The 17,805-nt window shown below is 37.0% G+C and overlaps 1 protein-coding gene across 4 annotated transcripts in view; it reads right to left on the reverse strand.

Annotated features, from left to right (window-relative positions):
* Positions 1-17,805, reverse strand: part of TENM1 (teneurin transmembrane protein 1) — an 801,117-nt gene that overhangs the window by 480,070 nt on the left and 303,242 nt on the right. For all 4 annotated transcript variants that reach the window (XM_059156967.1, XM_059156964.1, XM_059156965.1 and 1 more), the window contains exons 4-5: positions 6,695-6,955; positions 4,992-5,048 (exon numbers count right to left, since the gene is read on the reverse strand). In XM_059156967.1, the coding sequence (XP_059012950.1) occupies positions 4,992-5,048; positions 6,695-6,955 (318 nt within the window). The remainder of the gene's footprint in view (positions 1-4,991; positions 5,049-6,694; positions 6,956-17,805) is intronic.

A 17,805-nucleotide genomic window follows, 5' to 3' on the forward strand; every position in this document is an offset into this window, starting at 1 on the left:
CCTATCTTTATCACAGTATTGATTGGATTATATTAAAATTAGCTCCTTCTCCTCTCTAATAGAGCCATTTGGGTATATGTGCCCACTTGACTGACTGTCCTGCATTGAGAATTGCTCTAAGAACCCAATGGGTGGGTTCCTACAAAGCAACATTTGTATTACTGACCTCATTCCCTGGGTATAGCTGATGGGTCCAGTGGCAGATATCTGACTCAAGCTGGGAAAATTATCCTGCCTCCTTGGAATTTAGAAATGGCACTGAAGGGCACCTGGGTGGCTCAGTGGGTTAAGCCTCTGCCCTCAGCCCAGGTCATGATCTCAGGGCTCTGGGATCAAGCCCTGCATCAGGCTTTCTGCTCAGCAAGGAGCCTGCTTCCCCCACCCCCCATCTCTCTTTCTTCCTGCCTCTCTGCCTACTTGTGATCTTTCTCTCTTTGTCAAATAAATAAATAAAATCTTTAAAAAAAATTTTTTTAAAAAGAAATGGCACTGAAAATTTCAGGTTAATTTTAAATTCTCCCCTGAACAGAAGATATATAAACTGAGGGATTGTGTGCAGTTTTAGGCGTGTCTTTAAAATGGAGATTTAGAGGAAATCAACCTGCAGAGGCAGGAAGGAAGGAACTGGATTCAGAAGCAAGAGGCAAAGTCCAGGCAAGTTTTCTGATCTAATTCCTTCCTGCTGTCTAGTCACTCTTGCCCTGGTGCCATGAAGCATTCTCATGCTCTTTTAGGTAAATGTGGTTTTTCCTTCAAGCTATGTCAAGTTGGTTTCTGTTCCCTGCATTAACAGTGATAAATGATAATGAATAATCCTAACTAACAGGGCCTTAATCCCTCATGCTAGACTGTATGTTCTTTGAGATTGGGGATTCTATACTGTTCACCTTTTACCATATCCCCAGTCTCCCATACAGAGCTTAGCAGTGAGTAGGTACTCAATAAATATGGCTTGCACAGGAATATCATTATAAACAAGAATATAGCTATAAATTTCTTCATGATTTACAGATCATTTTTGACTTACATGGGGTTATGACCTTATAAACTCATCACAAGTTGAAAATATTGTAAATCGAAAATGCACATAATACAGCTAACTTACTGAGCACCATAGCTTAGCCTACCTTAAACTTGCTCAGAACACTCCCATCAGCCTACTTTTGGGCAGAATCATCTCAAAGAAAGCCTACTTTATAATACAGTGTTGAATAACTCACATAATTTGGTGACTACTGTACTGAAAGTAAAACAAAACAAAACAACAACAAAAAAACCCAGAACGGTTGTACCGGTGCAGAATGTGTGTAAGTGTATTGGTTGTTTACATTTGTGATCAAGTGGCTGACTGGGGGCTGTGACTGCCACTGCCTAGCATCACGAGAGGATTGTACCGCATATCACTACTCCAGGCAAAGATCAAAATTCAAATTCAAAGTAGAATTAATACTGAATGAGTATTACTTTCTCACACCATAAAGTCAAAAGCATGTAAGTCTAAGCATTGTAAATTGGGGACCATCTGTATACTTTATTAGTTACAGGTTTAAAATGCTTTTTCTTTGTTTCTCTCCATTTAGCTTCTTGATATGCAATTTCATTTTCACTTTTTATAATCCAACTGTTTCATTTAGGCCATATGTGAAAAACACATTCTTGGAAATTGATTACCCAAATTTAGCTGCCCATATCGTTTATTCCTCCAGTCTGAGGTATAGTCAAATGTAATTATGAGGGGTACCCTAGTTGCTGAGGTTGATACTCAAGCAGGACTGCAGAATCCTTCTAAGAAATGCCCACTGGATCACCTGTAGAGGCAGAACTGTGTTTTAGAGAACCAGAGGTTTGACCCACCAGCATTTCTATCCTTGTAAGATCAAAGAAGAGCTACAAAAATATATTGCCTCTCGGTTTTATTTTTTTCCTCAGGCAATGTTGGTAGTAAGGTGAAATGGGAATGGTGAAGGGGTAAAAATGAATAAAGAAGTATGGTTGATAGCAAAGGGTCCTGCTCACAGGCCTCAGGATGAAGCTAACTTGAGTAAATCTGCATTTTTCCTAAACAGACCATTAAGCATCAATAGACAATTTACTCAGGACAAATCTGAGGGAATGGAAATAAACTCCATTAGTGTTCCGATCACCCTATGAAAGCTGAGAAATCTGGATTCCCTTCTGCTACCCTATGTTCTCCTTCCCTTCCCCTTTGCTTCAGGCAGCTCAGTCCAAGAGTATCAGTGTTAAAATGGGCGGCTATTTATTTTAATCCCTCATACGTTATAGTATGTCGGAGGCTTAAATTCAATTAAGGATAACCAAATAGAGTTTGCGAAAATGAGAAAAAAATAAACATTTTGAAAGGCTTAACCAATTAATGAAATGAAAGATACAAGTCCTTATAGACATGATTTTGAAATATGAGTAGGATATCCAAGTGATAATCTAGGATGGACAGAATTGAAAGCATCCTTGAAATCATGTCTCAGAATCTGTCTCAGTTGAATAACTCACCCAAATTAACAATTTCCCCCAATCTTCACTTTTCTCCCACATTTATAGGAGTGAGGCCTAAATTGTCCTAAGCTGGTCTATGATATTTGGGCCACTGTTTCATCAATAATCCCCAAATCAGAATCTACAGGAGGACGGAAATGAAAGAAAGAGTCACTGACACTAACTGAGGCACAGGGATGGGGTGGCATGGAGTCTAAAATAGTAAAATACATAAATCTTAAAAATTTATGCCATTTTACTCTTTTCAAATATAGTATATACAAAGTCAGATTAATGAAAAAGATGCCCTGCTAGGCCTCCTTCCAGGAATGGATGAGATCAATGGGAAATGAATAGCAACATTTGCACAAAAAAATTAAGTTCCATTCATTGAAAATAACTATTTCTTCAAATTAATATGCTTTTAGAAAAACCTTTTATATATTTTTTTAAAGATTGTATTTATTTGACAGACAGAGACCACAAGTAGGCAGAGAAGCAGAGAGAGAGGGAAGCAGACTCCCTGCTGAGCAGAGAGCCCCATGCGGGGCTTGATGCCAGGACCCTGAGATCATGACCTGAGCCGAAGGCAGAGGCTTAATCCACTGAGCCACCCAGGCGCCCCAACCATTTATATTTTAATCTTAACTCAAACCTCCTCTGTGAGAACCTAGGGAAATGTTGAAGACTGCTCACACCTGGTTATAACTGACTGAAAGTTTATAGAATCAAATTGGTGAAATCGTACTATAGATCATAAATTAAGATTCTAAATTGTATACTCTTTATTGAAAATTAGTAGTAGGAGTCAGAGTAAGATGTATAGATCTCTCACCAAGAAGGAAAAAGTTATATAAGTTCACATTATATTTGAGTCAAGGAAGGAAATAAATGGCTATTTGGAAAATAATCAGTTGCAATTCAGAAACCAGCTAGTTAAGTGCAACTGATTATTTTCTAAATAGCCATTTCTTTCCTTCTTTGACTCACATATAACAAGAGAATCTATTTCGCCGAGTGATCAGAAGATCATATGAGATAAAGATACTAAGTGTTGTTTGGAAATTGTGCTGATCAATAATAATAATGAACATTCAAATTGTACTTACATGTTACAAATATTATTCTAAATCTTTATATACATCAGTTTATTCAATCATCACAAAATCCTCATGGTAGACATTAATATTATCCTTATTTTACAGGTGATGAAATTCGGGCACAGAAACTTTATAGAACTTTCCCAGCATTATACAGCTGGGATTCAAACCTAGGTCCCCTGGCTCCACAGTCCAAACTTATAATCACTATGCTCTACTACCTCTCAAAAATTGAAATCATTCTTAGAGGTACCTATTGGGCCAATAGAGTCTCACAGTGAAGATGAGTTTTTAGCAGACTCAATCATTGGTTTTCCTTAGCAGCCCAGCCCAATTTTGTGATACTCTATCCAGTTCCTAAAATAAACCATAAGGAAAATAAACCTACAAGGAAAATAAAGGATGCATGTCCTTTACTCCTGTGTCTTCCAACTCTGTCTCAGTAAATAGTATTACACTGTCAAGGTAGACAGATGGTTGATTAGACCGAGGGTCAAATGAAACTGAATAGTTTCATTCTTGAAAGTGCCTAATACATCCAATGAGTAAGACACAGTGACACAGTATAGTGGCTCCCTCCAATCATCAGTTCTCATGGTGGGGGGGGAGGGGAGGAGAATATGCATTTTAATAAAGCTCATTCTGATATATCTTTCTTTGATCCCTTTCTCCCGCCACCTTCCAATTTCACGTCATTGCCTTGTTGTCAGATATGAGAATTGCCCCTCCCCCTCGAGAGTTTGATTTGCATCATAATCATTTATAAATATTGCTTTCTTTCATGCCTCGGGAAAAGAGGCAAAACCTAATGAGCGCAATGAAGACAAAAGTAAAAAGGACACCAATACTCCTCACTGACAAAATGATACAATATAAACAGAGGTTTACAGGGAAGAATGAACAACATTTCTTTCATTGAAGGTGCTATTTATAATTGATGACATGGATATAGCAGGATTCTAAACCCAAGCCAGAGCATCTGAAGAAAAGACCAAAGCCATTTGCTAGGTGTTGTAAAGCTATGACAATATCTGAATTAAATTAATGACTACAGCCATGCAAAAAAATCATAGATAACGTAGGAAATCATAAGGCCAAACGCGATTCATCTTGATTTAAGATCTACACCTCCATGCTAAATCAATGTTTCCTCAGCTTGGATCTTATCTTGTCCTTGTCCGGCGCTCTTGCCTCACCTCTTCTTCACTACCAACACACACACATGAATTTTTCCAGAGAAATGCAAACCAATAAGCAGCCAATGAACTAATCTTTGACAGGTTAAATAACCAGCCCGGTGTGTTGTTTGTCGGGGGGCAGAGTTCCACTTTGTGGGATGGGTATCAGGGATGGGGTGAGGTAAAAATAATCAGTGGCCAAATATTTGGATAGACTTACCTTGAGTAGACCCAGCTTGAGCCTCCATGTCGCAACAAACAGGAGAGAATTTAAAACCTGTAATATTAAACATTTTACGAATTAATCCTTATCCAATGTATCTGGGATTCTCAATCTTTAATCCCTACCCTTCATCTGGTAGTATTTTTTTAATAACAGATTCAATGAAATATGATTCACATATCATAATGTTCACCTTCTTAAAATGTATAATTCAGTAGTATTTAGTATTTTCACAGAGTTCTGCAACCATCACCAATATATTGATGAATTATTCCATTACCTCAAAAGAAACCCCATACACCTAGAGTCTTATGGAAGTGGAAGAATGGTGGAAATCCATGGAGAAACTTCTTTCATTTTAATATTTTAATGCAGTGAACTGCTATATAACTTCGTATGTCAAGATAGACATGAGGTACAAGAAGTCTCAGTGTTGTAGATCATCTAACATCCTTTTTACATAAATTTGGTCATTTTTTTTTCTGTTTCACAGCTGAAGCCCAGAAAACTTTAGAGACTAATCCAAGGTCTCATTACTTCTATCCTAATGCTCTTTCACTTATATGACTATGCATACATAGATCACCTATGTTCCCTTCTCATTTTCATAATTCACCTCCTACACTCTTGGCCAAAGCCAGCAATACATACATACATACATACATGAAAATAAACTAAAAAAAAAAAAATGAAGACTCCAAGCATACTTGGTTATATTACAAAATGTTATGGTCTAACATAAAGGAAGTTATATTCTAACTAGTGGGTAAATGTTCATTCCTGATTATATCATTGTGGCCAGGGTCCCCTATGGGCTGAACAAGGCAGAGGACAGAATAGAAAAAGCTGTAGGTATAGGGTGGCTGGCTACCGCTCTGTCACCTGAGAAAACACTAATTAGCCACTGCTAACAGAGGAGACCTGTGGTCACAATAATGGGACCTATGAAGTTTATACAAACAGAATGAAGAGCACAGACTAATGTGTTTAATAAGCATTAATGTGCTTTTTATGAAAGGATTTTGTTCTTCAGTAGGGACAGAAGTAAAATAAATTAACCTCTTCTCACCAATTCAAAAAGACAAAATTTTTCTGTTTCTAAAAGTTCTAAAAAAAGAATATATAATAGTAATTTAATGATATTGGTATTATTACTAAGTGTCTGGCAAATGGCTGAAGTTAATTTACCTTTTGGGCTTTTTTTTTTTATTGTTTCAGTCTAACCTGGTTAATTTGAATCTGTCTGTACATTTGACAGGTTAGTCCAAATTAAAACAGAAAGCATATACAGAACAAGCTTGGTATACAGTCATTCATCTCATTGTTTATATGTTGATGTAAAGGCCAAAATACATGAAATGAATACTTTCTGTAATAAATACCATTAGTAGTGCACTGGAAAATAAAGAAGAAAAAAAAGGTGAGTAATAAATACGACATGCGTAATATCGATGATGACATGAGATTATTTCCTTTGGGGGATCACCAGAAATAACAAGCATTTTATCTATTATTACAAATAGGGGTGTCTATTTTCCAGATACTTGGGTACGTACCTTGTCCATGGGAACCCACTAACCTGCATTTCTATGCTGTACATTACATGAAAGATAAGCAGACAGAGGGAAGAAAAACAAATCAAAGGCTAAAAACTGCATTTTCTCTGGGTTTTACTTAAATAGTATAGATAGTTCTATTACCATTCTCCCCATCCGACTTCCTTTCATGGTCTGTATCAGTCAAGGACAGTGCAGAATTGGCCCGGCTGGACAAACAGGAACTATGCTCTGATTTCATCCCCCGTATCCACATTCTCAGAGCATGATCAGGTGAGGCCGCACCCTCGGTCTCTGTGTCCACATCAGAGCCCATCTCTAGCTGGTACCCGTGCCGAGGAACACTGTGCATGTCTGTCTGGTAGCCAGAACACAGAGTGTGAGGAGTTTCACAGAATTCCATCTCTGAGAAGAAACGAAGTTCACAGGAAAAGTTTAGAAATAGGAAGAAAGATCCGATAAAATTCTACTTTCTATCCTTACGCCCCCCGCCCCCCCCCCCCGCTAGTAATTACGTGTTTTTGCAAACTTAGAATTCTGGCCTTTTTATTTATGGTAGCTAGGATTCTGTGCTTATTTTGCACTTCTGTAGCTTAAAATTATGCTCCTGTTGATTCTTACAAGGCTCTGGAAAAAGCATGCCCAAAATAGCTTTATAGCTACAATTTTAGGTTGCACAAAATGTAATGAAATAAGTGAATGCAGACGAATATAAAGTGTAGAAAGCTGTCCTTTAAAAGATATTTCTCTTCTAGGAAGAATATATATGATCCTTAGCGCACACCTATGCTTAAAATAATAAAATTATTGGCTTTCCTAAGTATTTCATACACATTAGGGTTAAGAATAAATAATTCAATGTGAAAAATCTGGGGGGAAATGTTACATATTTAAACATACTTCTCTAAAGTATGTTTCCCAAAACACATTAGCTTAACCACCTGAAACTATGAGTGTTTAATATCATTATTCCCCATAGTCTCCAAAGGGGTTTGAGGCCTACCTGAGGCTAATGATTCTGTTTCATCCATTCATTTCATTCATTCATTTTAACAAATACATAAAAAATATTCAATTGTATATTTCACCTTAGCAGAGCTTCATAGTTTGGATTCCCCCACTTTTCTCCCCAAGTCTTAGATCCATATAATGCTTAGGATATTGCCGACGATGTAATGAATCCCCTCTTTTTACCGTTGAGGAAAATAAGGTCCAAAGTGTAGGTATCATTTGTCTATTGCACATGGCAGGTAGCAACAGATCCCTTTTTCCTAAAACACCCATCTGGGCACGGTGTCCACTAGACACTGGTGAAACCCCATCCACTTACTGTATGTATATCAGGCATTCAGTCTTACATTCAATTTTGCATTCAATTATGGCAAGGTGTCAGAAAGGGGGAAAAATGCTTTTAACAGTCCCTAATAAGTTAATGAAAAATGACCACATGCCAAGATATATCATCTGAAATGTCCATGTAATACTTAGATAAGGTAATCCGGGGATGTTGTACACTATATAGGATTTTCTCAGACTGACATCAGAGACAGGGTATGTCATTTGGCTGGGAAGAAGCTTAACTGAGTGCATCTAATCCTTAGCACATATCAATAAAATGCAAACCCTAAAATGAATTCAATTCTTTGAATACAGAAAGTGTTAGAATTTATATAGACAGACCATGCACTAGATAGAAGAATACAGAATATGAATATGTGTTTTAAAAATAGCTGTTTATGTGACATATAATTGCCAAAAAAGGATTTAACAAATCAAATCTTAATGCTTATTTAATAGCCATTAGGTGCTCAACACTGTGCTCTATGAAACAGATACCGTGGGCAGAGAAGGCTACTATAATGTATTAGGATAATTCAATTATAAATTAATTTTCTCAGGGTTATAAGTCACTGTTAAGCTCATTACTTAGGATTTCTGTGCTGCATGTTTCTAAGAGTAGTTCTGTTTTTCCACAGAAATTTGTCTAAATTCCAAAGCAGTAATTAAAAATAGACGTGTTTTCTACCTGTCAAACATATAACCTCAGGAAACTGTGCTTCTCCATGACATAAGGCTAAAAGCAAAAATCCATTTTGCCCAATATAAATATTAGTGATCTAGAATATTGTGATCAGTTAATATTCATGCCTCTTAATTTCACAATGTTTCATTATCTAATCCTACTGTGCAACTGTTGCTACAGCAACCTGACCATGAACCTGTCAGCTTAAAGCTGCAGGAAAGGAATTTTATACATGCCTGCATTCACGACTTCCTTCACTCCCCTAGACCAATGCTTCCCAAACTTCAGCGTGTTTCAGAATCACCTGGAAGGCTTCTTAAAATACAGATTGCTGTGCCTGCCCTCCAGTTTCAGTTTCTGATTCAGAAGGTCCGGAGGAAGACTGGGGAATCTGCATTTCTAACAAGCTCCCAGGTAAGGCCTATATGCTCCTGGTTCAGGGACCACACCTTGAAAACTCCATCCCTGGATATTTCCTGAAGTCAGTGGGAGCCAGGAAAAGGGACAAAGTGAGAGAACAACCTTACTGGGGCATTACCAAAGATTCTGCAGCAACCAACTGTAATCCTATTTGGAGACACAAGAAAGAAAGGGCTTGAATTGAATTGCTATGAAGTGTCCCCATTTATTTCCCCTGGATTCAGGGCACTAATTAGGAAATTTACTTTCAAAAGCACAGCCTTGCATTTATTTTCACTCATACAATGACACTGAGATGTTATTTTCCAAAGACTACAATATGAGCATCTGAGTCATGGTAAAGACATTCACTGGAAAAGGATGAACAAATAAAAATAAATACACAGCCAATTTGACATTTTATATAATAAAATGCTAGATATGGTTAAAAAATAAAGATCACTGGCAAATGTAAGAAGAATGCCTTTTTGTTAAAGAGATTTATTTCCCATTCAAAAAGAAATCTGAACATGGATTTGTTCCCTTTTAAGGAAATGTGGTGTAATATGATAAAAAAAATCACGTAAGATTTCCATTGGAGCAATAGTCTGATCTGAACACAAAGATTAAACTACAAATTCTGTAATTAAAACAACCTGGTAAAAATACACTTCCCTTGTTGATACATAATTAGAAAAAGTAACAATCCAAGTAAGCTATCAGTTGTTTTTTAATGTTCAAACAAAAATAAAAGGAGAGAAAGAAAAGGTTTCCCTTACTCCCAGTAAAGGATTTGAACACTTCCCTTTCTTAAAATCAACGTTACCACTGTGAATTATTTCCTTAAATACACAAAAGTCTCGGTGGTGTTCAAAATTCCCATAGGATGCATTTTCTATAAAGCACTTACAACGCACCTTAAGTGGTTGTTTTTAGCCTTGCACATATAACCTTGTTACCTAAAATACTATATATTCCCTAGAGAAGATGAAGTTCAATTGGATTTATTATAGGTCTACTCTTACCAAACCTAACCATAAGAGAAATGACAGTACACTCTTAGGATATCTAAGATTTAAAAAGATAGATTGGTATCATAAGAAATTATAATTCAAGAATAAACAGATACAGATGTTGCCAAGTGAATGAAGTACTTGGGGCTTCACAAATATGTATTTAAATTTTATTATAATGAAAACCTATTTTGCAGTCTCATAAGAGACAAAATATGAGCAAATCAATACAGTTGAAATCCAGTTTTTAAAGGGGTAAAAGATTTGAAAAAATGTCTCACAAAAAAGGTATGCAAACAACCAATAAGCAACTGAAAAGATGCTCCACATCATTAGTCATCTAAAACTGCAATAAGATACCACTACAGTCCTAACCATAACGGCTAAAGAAACTTCTGACCACACCAAGTGTTGACAAGGATGTGGAGCAACCATATACACTGCAAGTGAGAAAGTAAAATGGTACAACCACTTTGGAAAACAATTTGCCCATTTCCTAAAAAGGTAAAGCAATCCTTAACAGGAGATCAATGTACTCCTGGATACCTATCCTAAAGAAATGAAAACTTTTGTCCAAACAAAATTATATACAAGGTTGTTCATAAGGTTTATTCATAATAACTTAAAAAAAAAGACACAACCCAACTATCCACGAAGAGCTGAAAGGATAAACTCCCTGTGGTAGAGCTATACACACAGGATGCATGGAATACTACTCAGTCCTAACAATGAATGAACTACTGATACATGGCAAGATACATGGACCTCAAAACAATTATGCTATGGGAATGAAGACCAACAGCATGTCTAAATGTATGCTTCCCTTTAAACAAAATTCTAGAAAATGCAAACCCATCTATAGTGACAAAGAATAGATCAGAAGTTTCCTGAGGGAGAGAGTGAGGGAGAAGTATAGGACAAAGGTGCACAAGGAAACAGGTTTGCTGTCTTGATTGTGACAATAGTTTCACATGTGTATACATGCCAAAGTTTATCAGTTGTACACTTTAAGTGTGTATAGTTTATTGTACTTTAATTATACCTCTATAAAATTCTTTTAGTGGATTTTATACCACCAGGAAATTGGACAGTGTGGAGACCAGAGACACAGTCAATTTTCATAGGTGGAGCCACAGGTCTTGACTTAGAAGCAGGCCCTATTCTTTTCCTCTTTGTGGAATAAAGTTCATGTAGCATGAATAAAACGGTAGTCAAAATGCTCTCTTGCTTTCTATCTAAGTCAACAAGCAATCAGGGCTAACTGATGCATGACTTCTCTGTGATTCTCTAGGGAGCACTTTTTTTCCCTAGGAACATAAACAGCTGAAAGCTAATTGTAGGAGGGAAACAAAGAATGACACTGATTATTAGTGAACTTTCCGCATCTAAGGGAACGTTCTGTAGCTGGGGATTATGAGACTAAGTTGAGTGGATCTGGCACAAAGGATCACTTTAGGCCACTATTAATGCTAATAAATTAATATATTTTTTAAATGCTATAAAGTGCCCAGTAAAATGAACTATGGAGTTTTCTCTCTGAATCTAGGGATTGATCTTCAGGTGTTCAGCCTGGAGAAGTCATTTATCAAAACTTGAAAGGGAAAGTCATAGTTATCTATATCAGCATTTTTCTAGAAATGCCATTTTGAGTTCAATAAGCTCAAGATTTCATTTTCCTTAAAATTCCACCCCTCCAAAATTCCTCTAAAAAGGGAGCTTTATGGCATCACACTCCAAATAGATAATTGGAGACCAAAAAGCATGATTAATCTTACGCATGATATGAGTAACTTGTGATATAACTTCTAAAGAGTGTAGTCCATTTCCAAAGTAAGGAAGAGGGAGGGGTATAAAATTATTAGCTTTAATTACTGTGATTCATAAGAAGCCTTATGAACTACATGCAAAAGCAGATGTTTCTAATTAGCCATGCTGTTTTTGGATAAGCCACTTAATATCTTAGGGTCTCAGTTTCCCCACTTGTAAAATATTCAGGTCTACCTGGACATTGATCTCTAGGTAACACCCTTGTTCTAAAATTCTGTAATTATAGCTTGCCCTGTTATTGCAAAGTGTGGAATGGTTAATATTTACAAATGGGGAAAGAATTAGTGGTTTTTTAAATCAAGGTGCTATTCACAGTTCTATTGTGAAGGATAATCACACATGATAGCTAAATAAGATCTTGTGTCATGATTACAAGACTTGCAATATTAAAGTATTGATACAGCTTAGGTATTCATTGTGAATTGCAAGAGTAGTGATAGAGTATGTAAAGTAAATAACATAATAAAATCAACTGAATAAATAATTATTCATCAGACATAAAATTGTCAGTTTATAAACATGGCTATCAAACTGTACTCTATAGCATGATGAATAAAAAGTCACACAATTAAAAAGTATCACTGACCCGCTAATAATTCATTACCAGCTCTAGGGAAAAATATAATGAGTTACTACAATCTTAAGCAAGAGAGGAAGGAGGGAAGGAAGGAAAGAAAGGAAGTAAGGAAGGAAGAAAGTAAAGGGGGAAGGAAGGAAAGAAAGAACAACAGATAAGAACACAGATAAGAACAACACCAGAAAGAACACAGATAATTTTCACTGTTGGGTACCATTTTGTATTTCTCAGTGTAGTGGGTTGAATATAAAATGCTATCAAATTGTCAAACAAACAAGTTCATGTAAGTTTACTTAAACACAGCTCCACTGAACACCCACTCAATTTCAAGTCAAGGAAACAAAACAAAATAGACTTCTCTGATTCCTCTTAGTCTTAGAAAATTAGCCCAATTTAATTTCCTCTTCTCTTACTTCAAGAAAAAGCTGTATCGAATGCACAGTACTGTACGAGACACTGAGCAGAGTGAGTTAACAGGACCACGTCATGTCCTTTAGCAAATTCCACAGAGAGCTTTGTTTAAGGTCCAGATAACAACAAAGTAATAAAGGCACACCACCAGACGTGACCTTTATTTTTCTGCTGAGGGCTTATCAGTCTTTTCTGGGGCACAGCAGTGAGAGACCGAGTGCTCCCACATGTACATCTGGGGCCTGTGGTTATCAGAGGACTTAAAGAAAACAGCAAAGCTTCCTAAGCCTAATCTCCCCACTCATGGTTTCAAATGTACCCATTATCTGGGTACTCAGGATCTACCAATTATGCCCTATTTAATTTTCAAGATTTCTCCATCTGTCAGTACAGCGACAAGCACAGCAAAAAAAAAAAAATCTGGGCAGAGTTAAAAGCCTGAAGTAGAAATGTTCATGCTTTGTGGCCAATATTGGCTAACTGGAGTCAACCTAGAAAATAGTTAACAGACCATGTTAATGCCAAAGAGGATGCTCTTGGGAGTACGCTGAGTTGCAAATCTGTCAAAATGGCTCAGACCAAAGAAGGATACAGAATTTTAACAGAAAGTCAAAAGGAAGGGAGTTGACGTAGGAACCTGGAAGGAATCAAAAGGGATTCCAATCGTATTTAGAGAGCTAGGAGAACAACTTTCATCAAGCTAAGAAGGAAGGACATTTACTATGGCAAGAAGCAACTTCCGCCTATTTCCTTGAACTAGTGATTCACGTCGGTGCAGGACGCAGTTAGAGTGTGCTCACAGAAGATGGGCGAACTCGCTCTGACACTAACACACAGCAATTCCCACCACAGTGAAAAATGTGAGGCTTGCTCTATAGTCTTCATAACAAGAGTCTGGAAAAATAATCAGGGACTAGAAAAGATGGTGGGAGGTCCTGCACTTCAACAGAAATTTAGATCAATGAGAGCCTGTGCATGTTCCCTTTATTTCAACATTTTGAATGAGACAGAAACTTCCTGGCCTAAATGAGAAATTTTCAGGGCTACTGAACACTGAAAATGCATGGTGCTCAATGGCCCTAAAAATTTCTCATTTCTTACCTTTGTTGGTCCAATTTTCTGACTGTTCATAACACTTCGAATCCTGAATTCTTATTGACCACTGTGGTCTTCCAGGTATACTTTTGCATTTTCATTATGTTCACGAAGCATGTGAAGCTGTTTGTTTAATGTGTGTGTGCATGTGAATTTTAAACGGCATTAATCTGTGGCACAAGTCCACTTACAGAAGCAAGACGGGTGAGCTGAAGAGTTAAGTGACCACAAAAAACACTTGTGAGTGCTTCAGACCATACTTAGAAAAGCAAACAGTGTGACTTCTGTAACATTCTACACTAATCTGTAAGCATTTATTTTATGATGAATGAGTAAAGATACCAAAATAGAATTGTGCACTGGAGTCACTGTTTATTAAAACAACAACTACTATACTACTACTACTACTACTACTACTACTGAATAAACCACATTCTGCTCTTTAAGGGAGTTCTTCTTACCATCTTTCAAAGATGCCCCATTCTCCTTTGCCTGTGTATCTCTGGACATATTGTGCCGGCTTCCTGCAATACCTCCCCCCTCTCTGGTTTTTCACTAATCTGATTCCTAATATCCAGCCTGTGTTGGTACCTTCACAAATAATTCTCCAAATTTCTCCTCCCCTCTTTCCAGAGCATCCTCATCCACAGCATTTCTAATTTTTACTATATATTTTTATACCTGACTTCTTTTTTGTCTACATGTGTATCATCTGTATTACCTACTAAATCTGACCTCCAGACTTCCTACGGTGTTTTCTAAACTTACTGGTATCTCTCAAAATCAAATGAGATAATTTCCACAAAGTGTTGTATGATTTATTAAGGACTACATAAATATAGTGTAGTTTTGTCATCCCCTCAGGCCCTAGAATAATTCTAGTCAAGGACTGATCATTAAATACCAAAGTTTTAAAGTCAGTAGTTAATAGGGAAGCACTCTTGAAAGGATTAAATTTGTGAATATAATTCCAATGCATATGAGATAGCTTTGCTTACCATAAAACAATGCCTACTATTGCAAATTGAAAAATTGCTATTTTGGTAAATCAGCTATGCATTTCAAATGATAGATGTTCCACAAATTTGCCAAGAAGAGAGAGACAGCAGCCCACTGGCTGTGGAATCAGGAAAAACAATTTATAGCAGTATCAGAGTAATGGAGAACACGTTCTCTCTATTGTCTTCTGACTGAAATAGTATCACAAAGGAAGCTGCCCTCACTATATTGTTTGGTTTAATGAATTGGGAAATGACTCCGTATTAAAATTCTTCAAAATATACCCCGGGGTATAGAACTGGGAAGCTTCTTAGAATCAGTGTAAAAGCCTGGGTAAAGACAATCTTTCAGCTAGCTTGAGTGGAAACTTCTTTCATCCTTCTCATCCATCAGTTTCATACCATTTGCCAGATAGAAATTACTATCTTAACAAATCTGGAGAGTGTCCTAGAGTATGAGTAGGTGGCTCCTCAGAAAGACTTTTCATGAAATGTTTTTTTCAGGAATATAAAAGAAACTCTCCAATTGAGCAAAGGTTGTGGAAAGAACTCTTAGGACACACATCAGGGACTTCTGAATGTGAATTCTGTTTATGGGAAAGCACTAAATTCTAGACAATTTAAAGCATTAAAACATTAAATTCTTGATTTCCAGTCAAGACAGAATGACAGGGACCAAATTTATTCTCCTACCTGAAACTACAACAACAAAACCCAGATAAAATGTAAGAAATGAACGTGTTTTAGACTTTGGGCAACAAAGGACAGTGATTCCTGAGGTAGGGGAAATGCATGAGATGAGCCCTATGATTGCCTCAGTTTACTGTCTGCGAAGATTTTCCAGGGCTCAGCACAGGGAGGAAGAACATAGGTGGATCCCAGCAGCCTCTCTAAGTTAAGGAGATGGATCTGGTTGTCTAAGAAAGCCAAGACAGCTAGAATTTGCAGTACAGAAGTGCCAAACTGGAGAGAGCTACATAGAAAGAGAACTCTAGAGACCTGCAGAGCTCCCCCACTCCAAACCTCCATTAGTCACTGGAGTCCTGACTGGCACAAGCATGGATGAAAATCACCTGAGATTGAACAACAAACCACCTAAAAGGATTAAAGGAAACAACTTTGAGTCTGAAACAGGGCTGGAAATAGTCCCTGTTCCCAACAGCTGAAGTGAAAAAAAAAAAATCTCGTGATTCATGGGCATTGAGTACATTCTGATAAACCCACTGTGAGTTGAAAATACTGGAAGTAAAAAATGCATGTAATATACCTAACTGACTGACCATCATAGCTTACTTAGCCTAGCGCACCTTCAGTGTTCTTAGAACACTTACAGGAGCCTACAGTTGGGCAAAATCATCTAATACAAAGTCTATTTTATAATAAAGTGTTGAATATCTCATGTAATTTTTTAAGTACTGTACTAAAAGTGAAAAGCAGAATGGCTGTATAGGTTGTCAGTGTACTAGTTGTTGACCCTGGTAATTGCACGACTGCCTGGGAGCTCTGGCTCAGCATCATGATAGAGTTTCTTAACCTATATCAGTAGCCTGGGAAAAGATCAAAATTCAAAATTCCAAGTACCATTTCTACTAAATGCATATCGCATTAACACCATCATAAATGGAAAAATTGTAACTTGAGCCATGGTACGTAAGCCATTTATGTAAAATGCAAACTAATCCTAATGACAGAAAACAGATCGGTGGGTGCCTGGGAGTGGAATGGATAGGTAGTGGCAGAGAGAAAAGCATTATAAAGGTGCAAGAGGAAACTTTTGGGAGGTAATAAATATGTTCACTATAATGACTGTCTTGATATTTTCATGGGTCTATATATTTATCAAAATTTGCCAAATTGCCCACTACAAATAGGCAATTTGTTGTATATTATACCTTGATAAGCAAGTTTTCAGAAAATAGGAGTAGGAAATAAGAATATTTTCTGCTTAATTTAAATGTCCCAGTTGAACACTGGAAACAATGGAACAAAGTAACATGATTGATAACACTAAAAAATCAATCTGTGTTCAGAAACTGCCACGAATGAGGGAAATGATAGATGAGTTTCTCTTGACTTGTCTGCCATTTTGTCTTCACTCTAGTGGAATCACAAGGGCTTCAATTCTAGACAATGAAATTCCAAAATGCTCAGATCATTATAAACTGATATACACATGATCAACAAATTAGGTTTGATCCTAATGTGGCATGAAGAATTTCTGGGCCAATCTGGGCTGAGCAATAAAGTACCATGATAAAGCAGGTCGTCTACATACCTGTGACACACATTTGCCATTCCCATGTAGCAAGTTACCTGCTTTTGTTTTATTCTATAGCTACGGATTTCTCTCATGATCCTGGCTAATCATTCTGACCAAATGCTTGTCATGTGTTTCAAAGACTAAGATGAGAGGATCTGGTTAATTTAGTGCAAATGCAGCCCTACTCTTTAAACAACTCTCAAAATCTACTTCTCAACAATGAGAGGTTAGTGATATTCCCATGTTTACCACTGATTTCTGCAACAGCTCTTTAGTAGCACGTATATACATATATTATATAGTCAATGGCTGCATGGGTTATAATATAGAGACAGCAGCATTGTAGTCAAACATTCTAGTAATCTGGGCCACTGTTGACCTCATTCTGGAGTATAGTTGATCTGAAATGATAGAATTATTTTTGAGAATGTGATTACATTATAGTCCTGCCAGTACAAACTTATATTTAGAAAGAAAGGTCATTCTCTATTTACTGTGGAAATTGGGAAATTAATCTACCTTTAAAAGTACAAGGTTTTAGACTAAGCCACTTGGACTACTAGTTCTAATTTCAAAGCACACATTGTCCAGTCCTAGAGCACAAGTGGATGGAGGTCAAGCTACCAAGGAACACGCAGTTTTACACATTAAA

This window comes from Mustela lutreola, chromosome X (assembly GCF_030435805.1).
Source record: "Mustela lutreola isolate mMusLut2 chromosome X, mMusLut2.pri, whole genome shotgun sequence".
NCBI lineage: Eukaryota > Metazoa > Chordata > Mammalia > Carnivora > Mustelidae > Mustela > Mustela lutreola.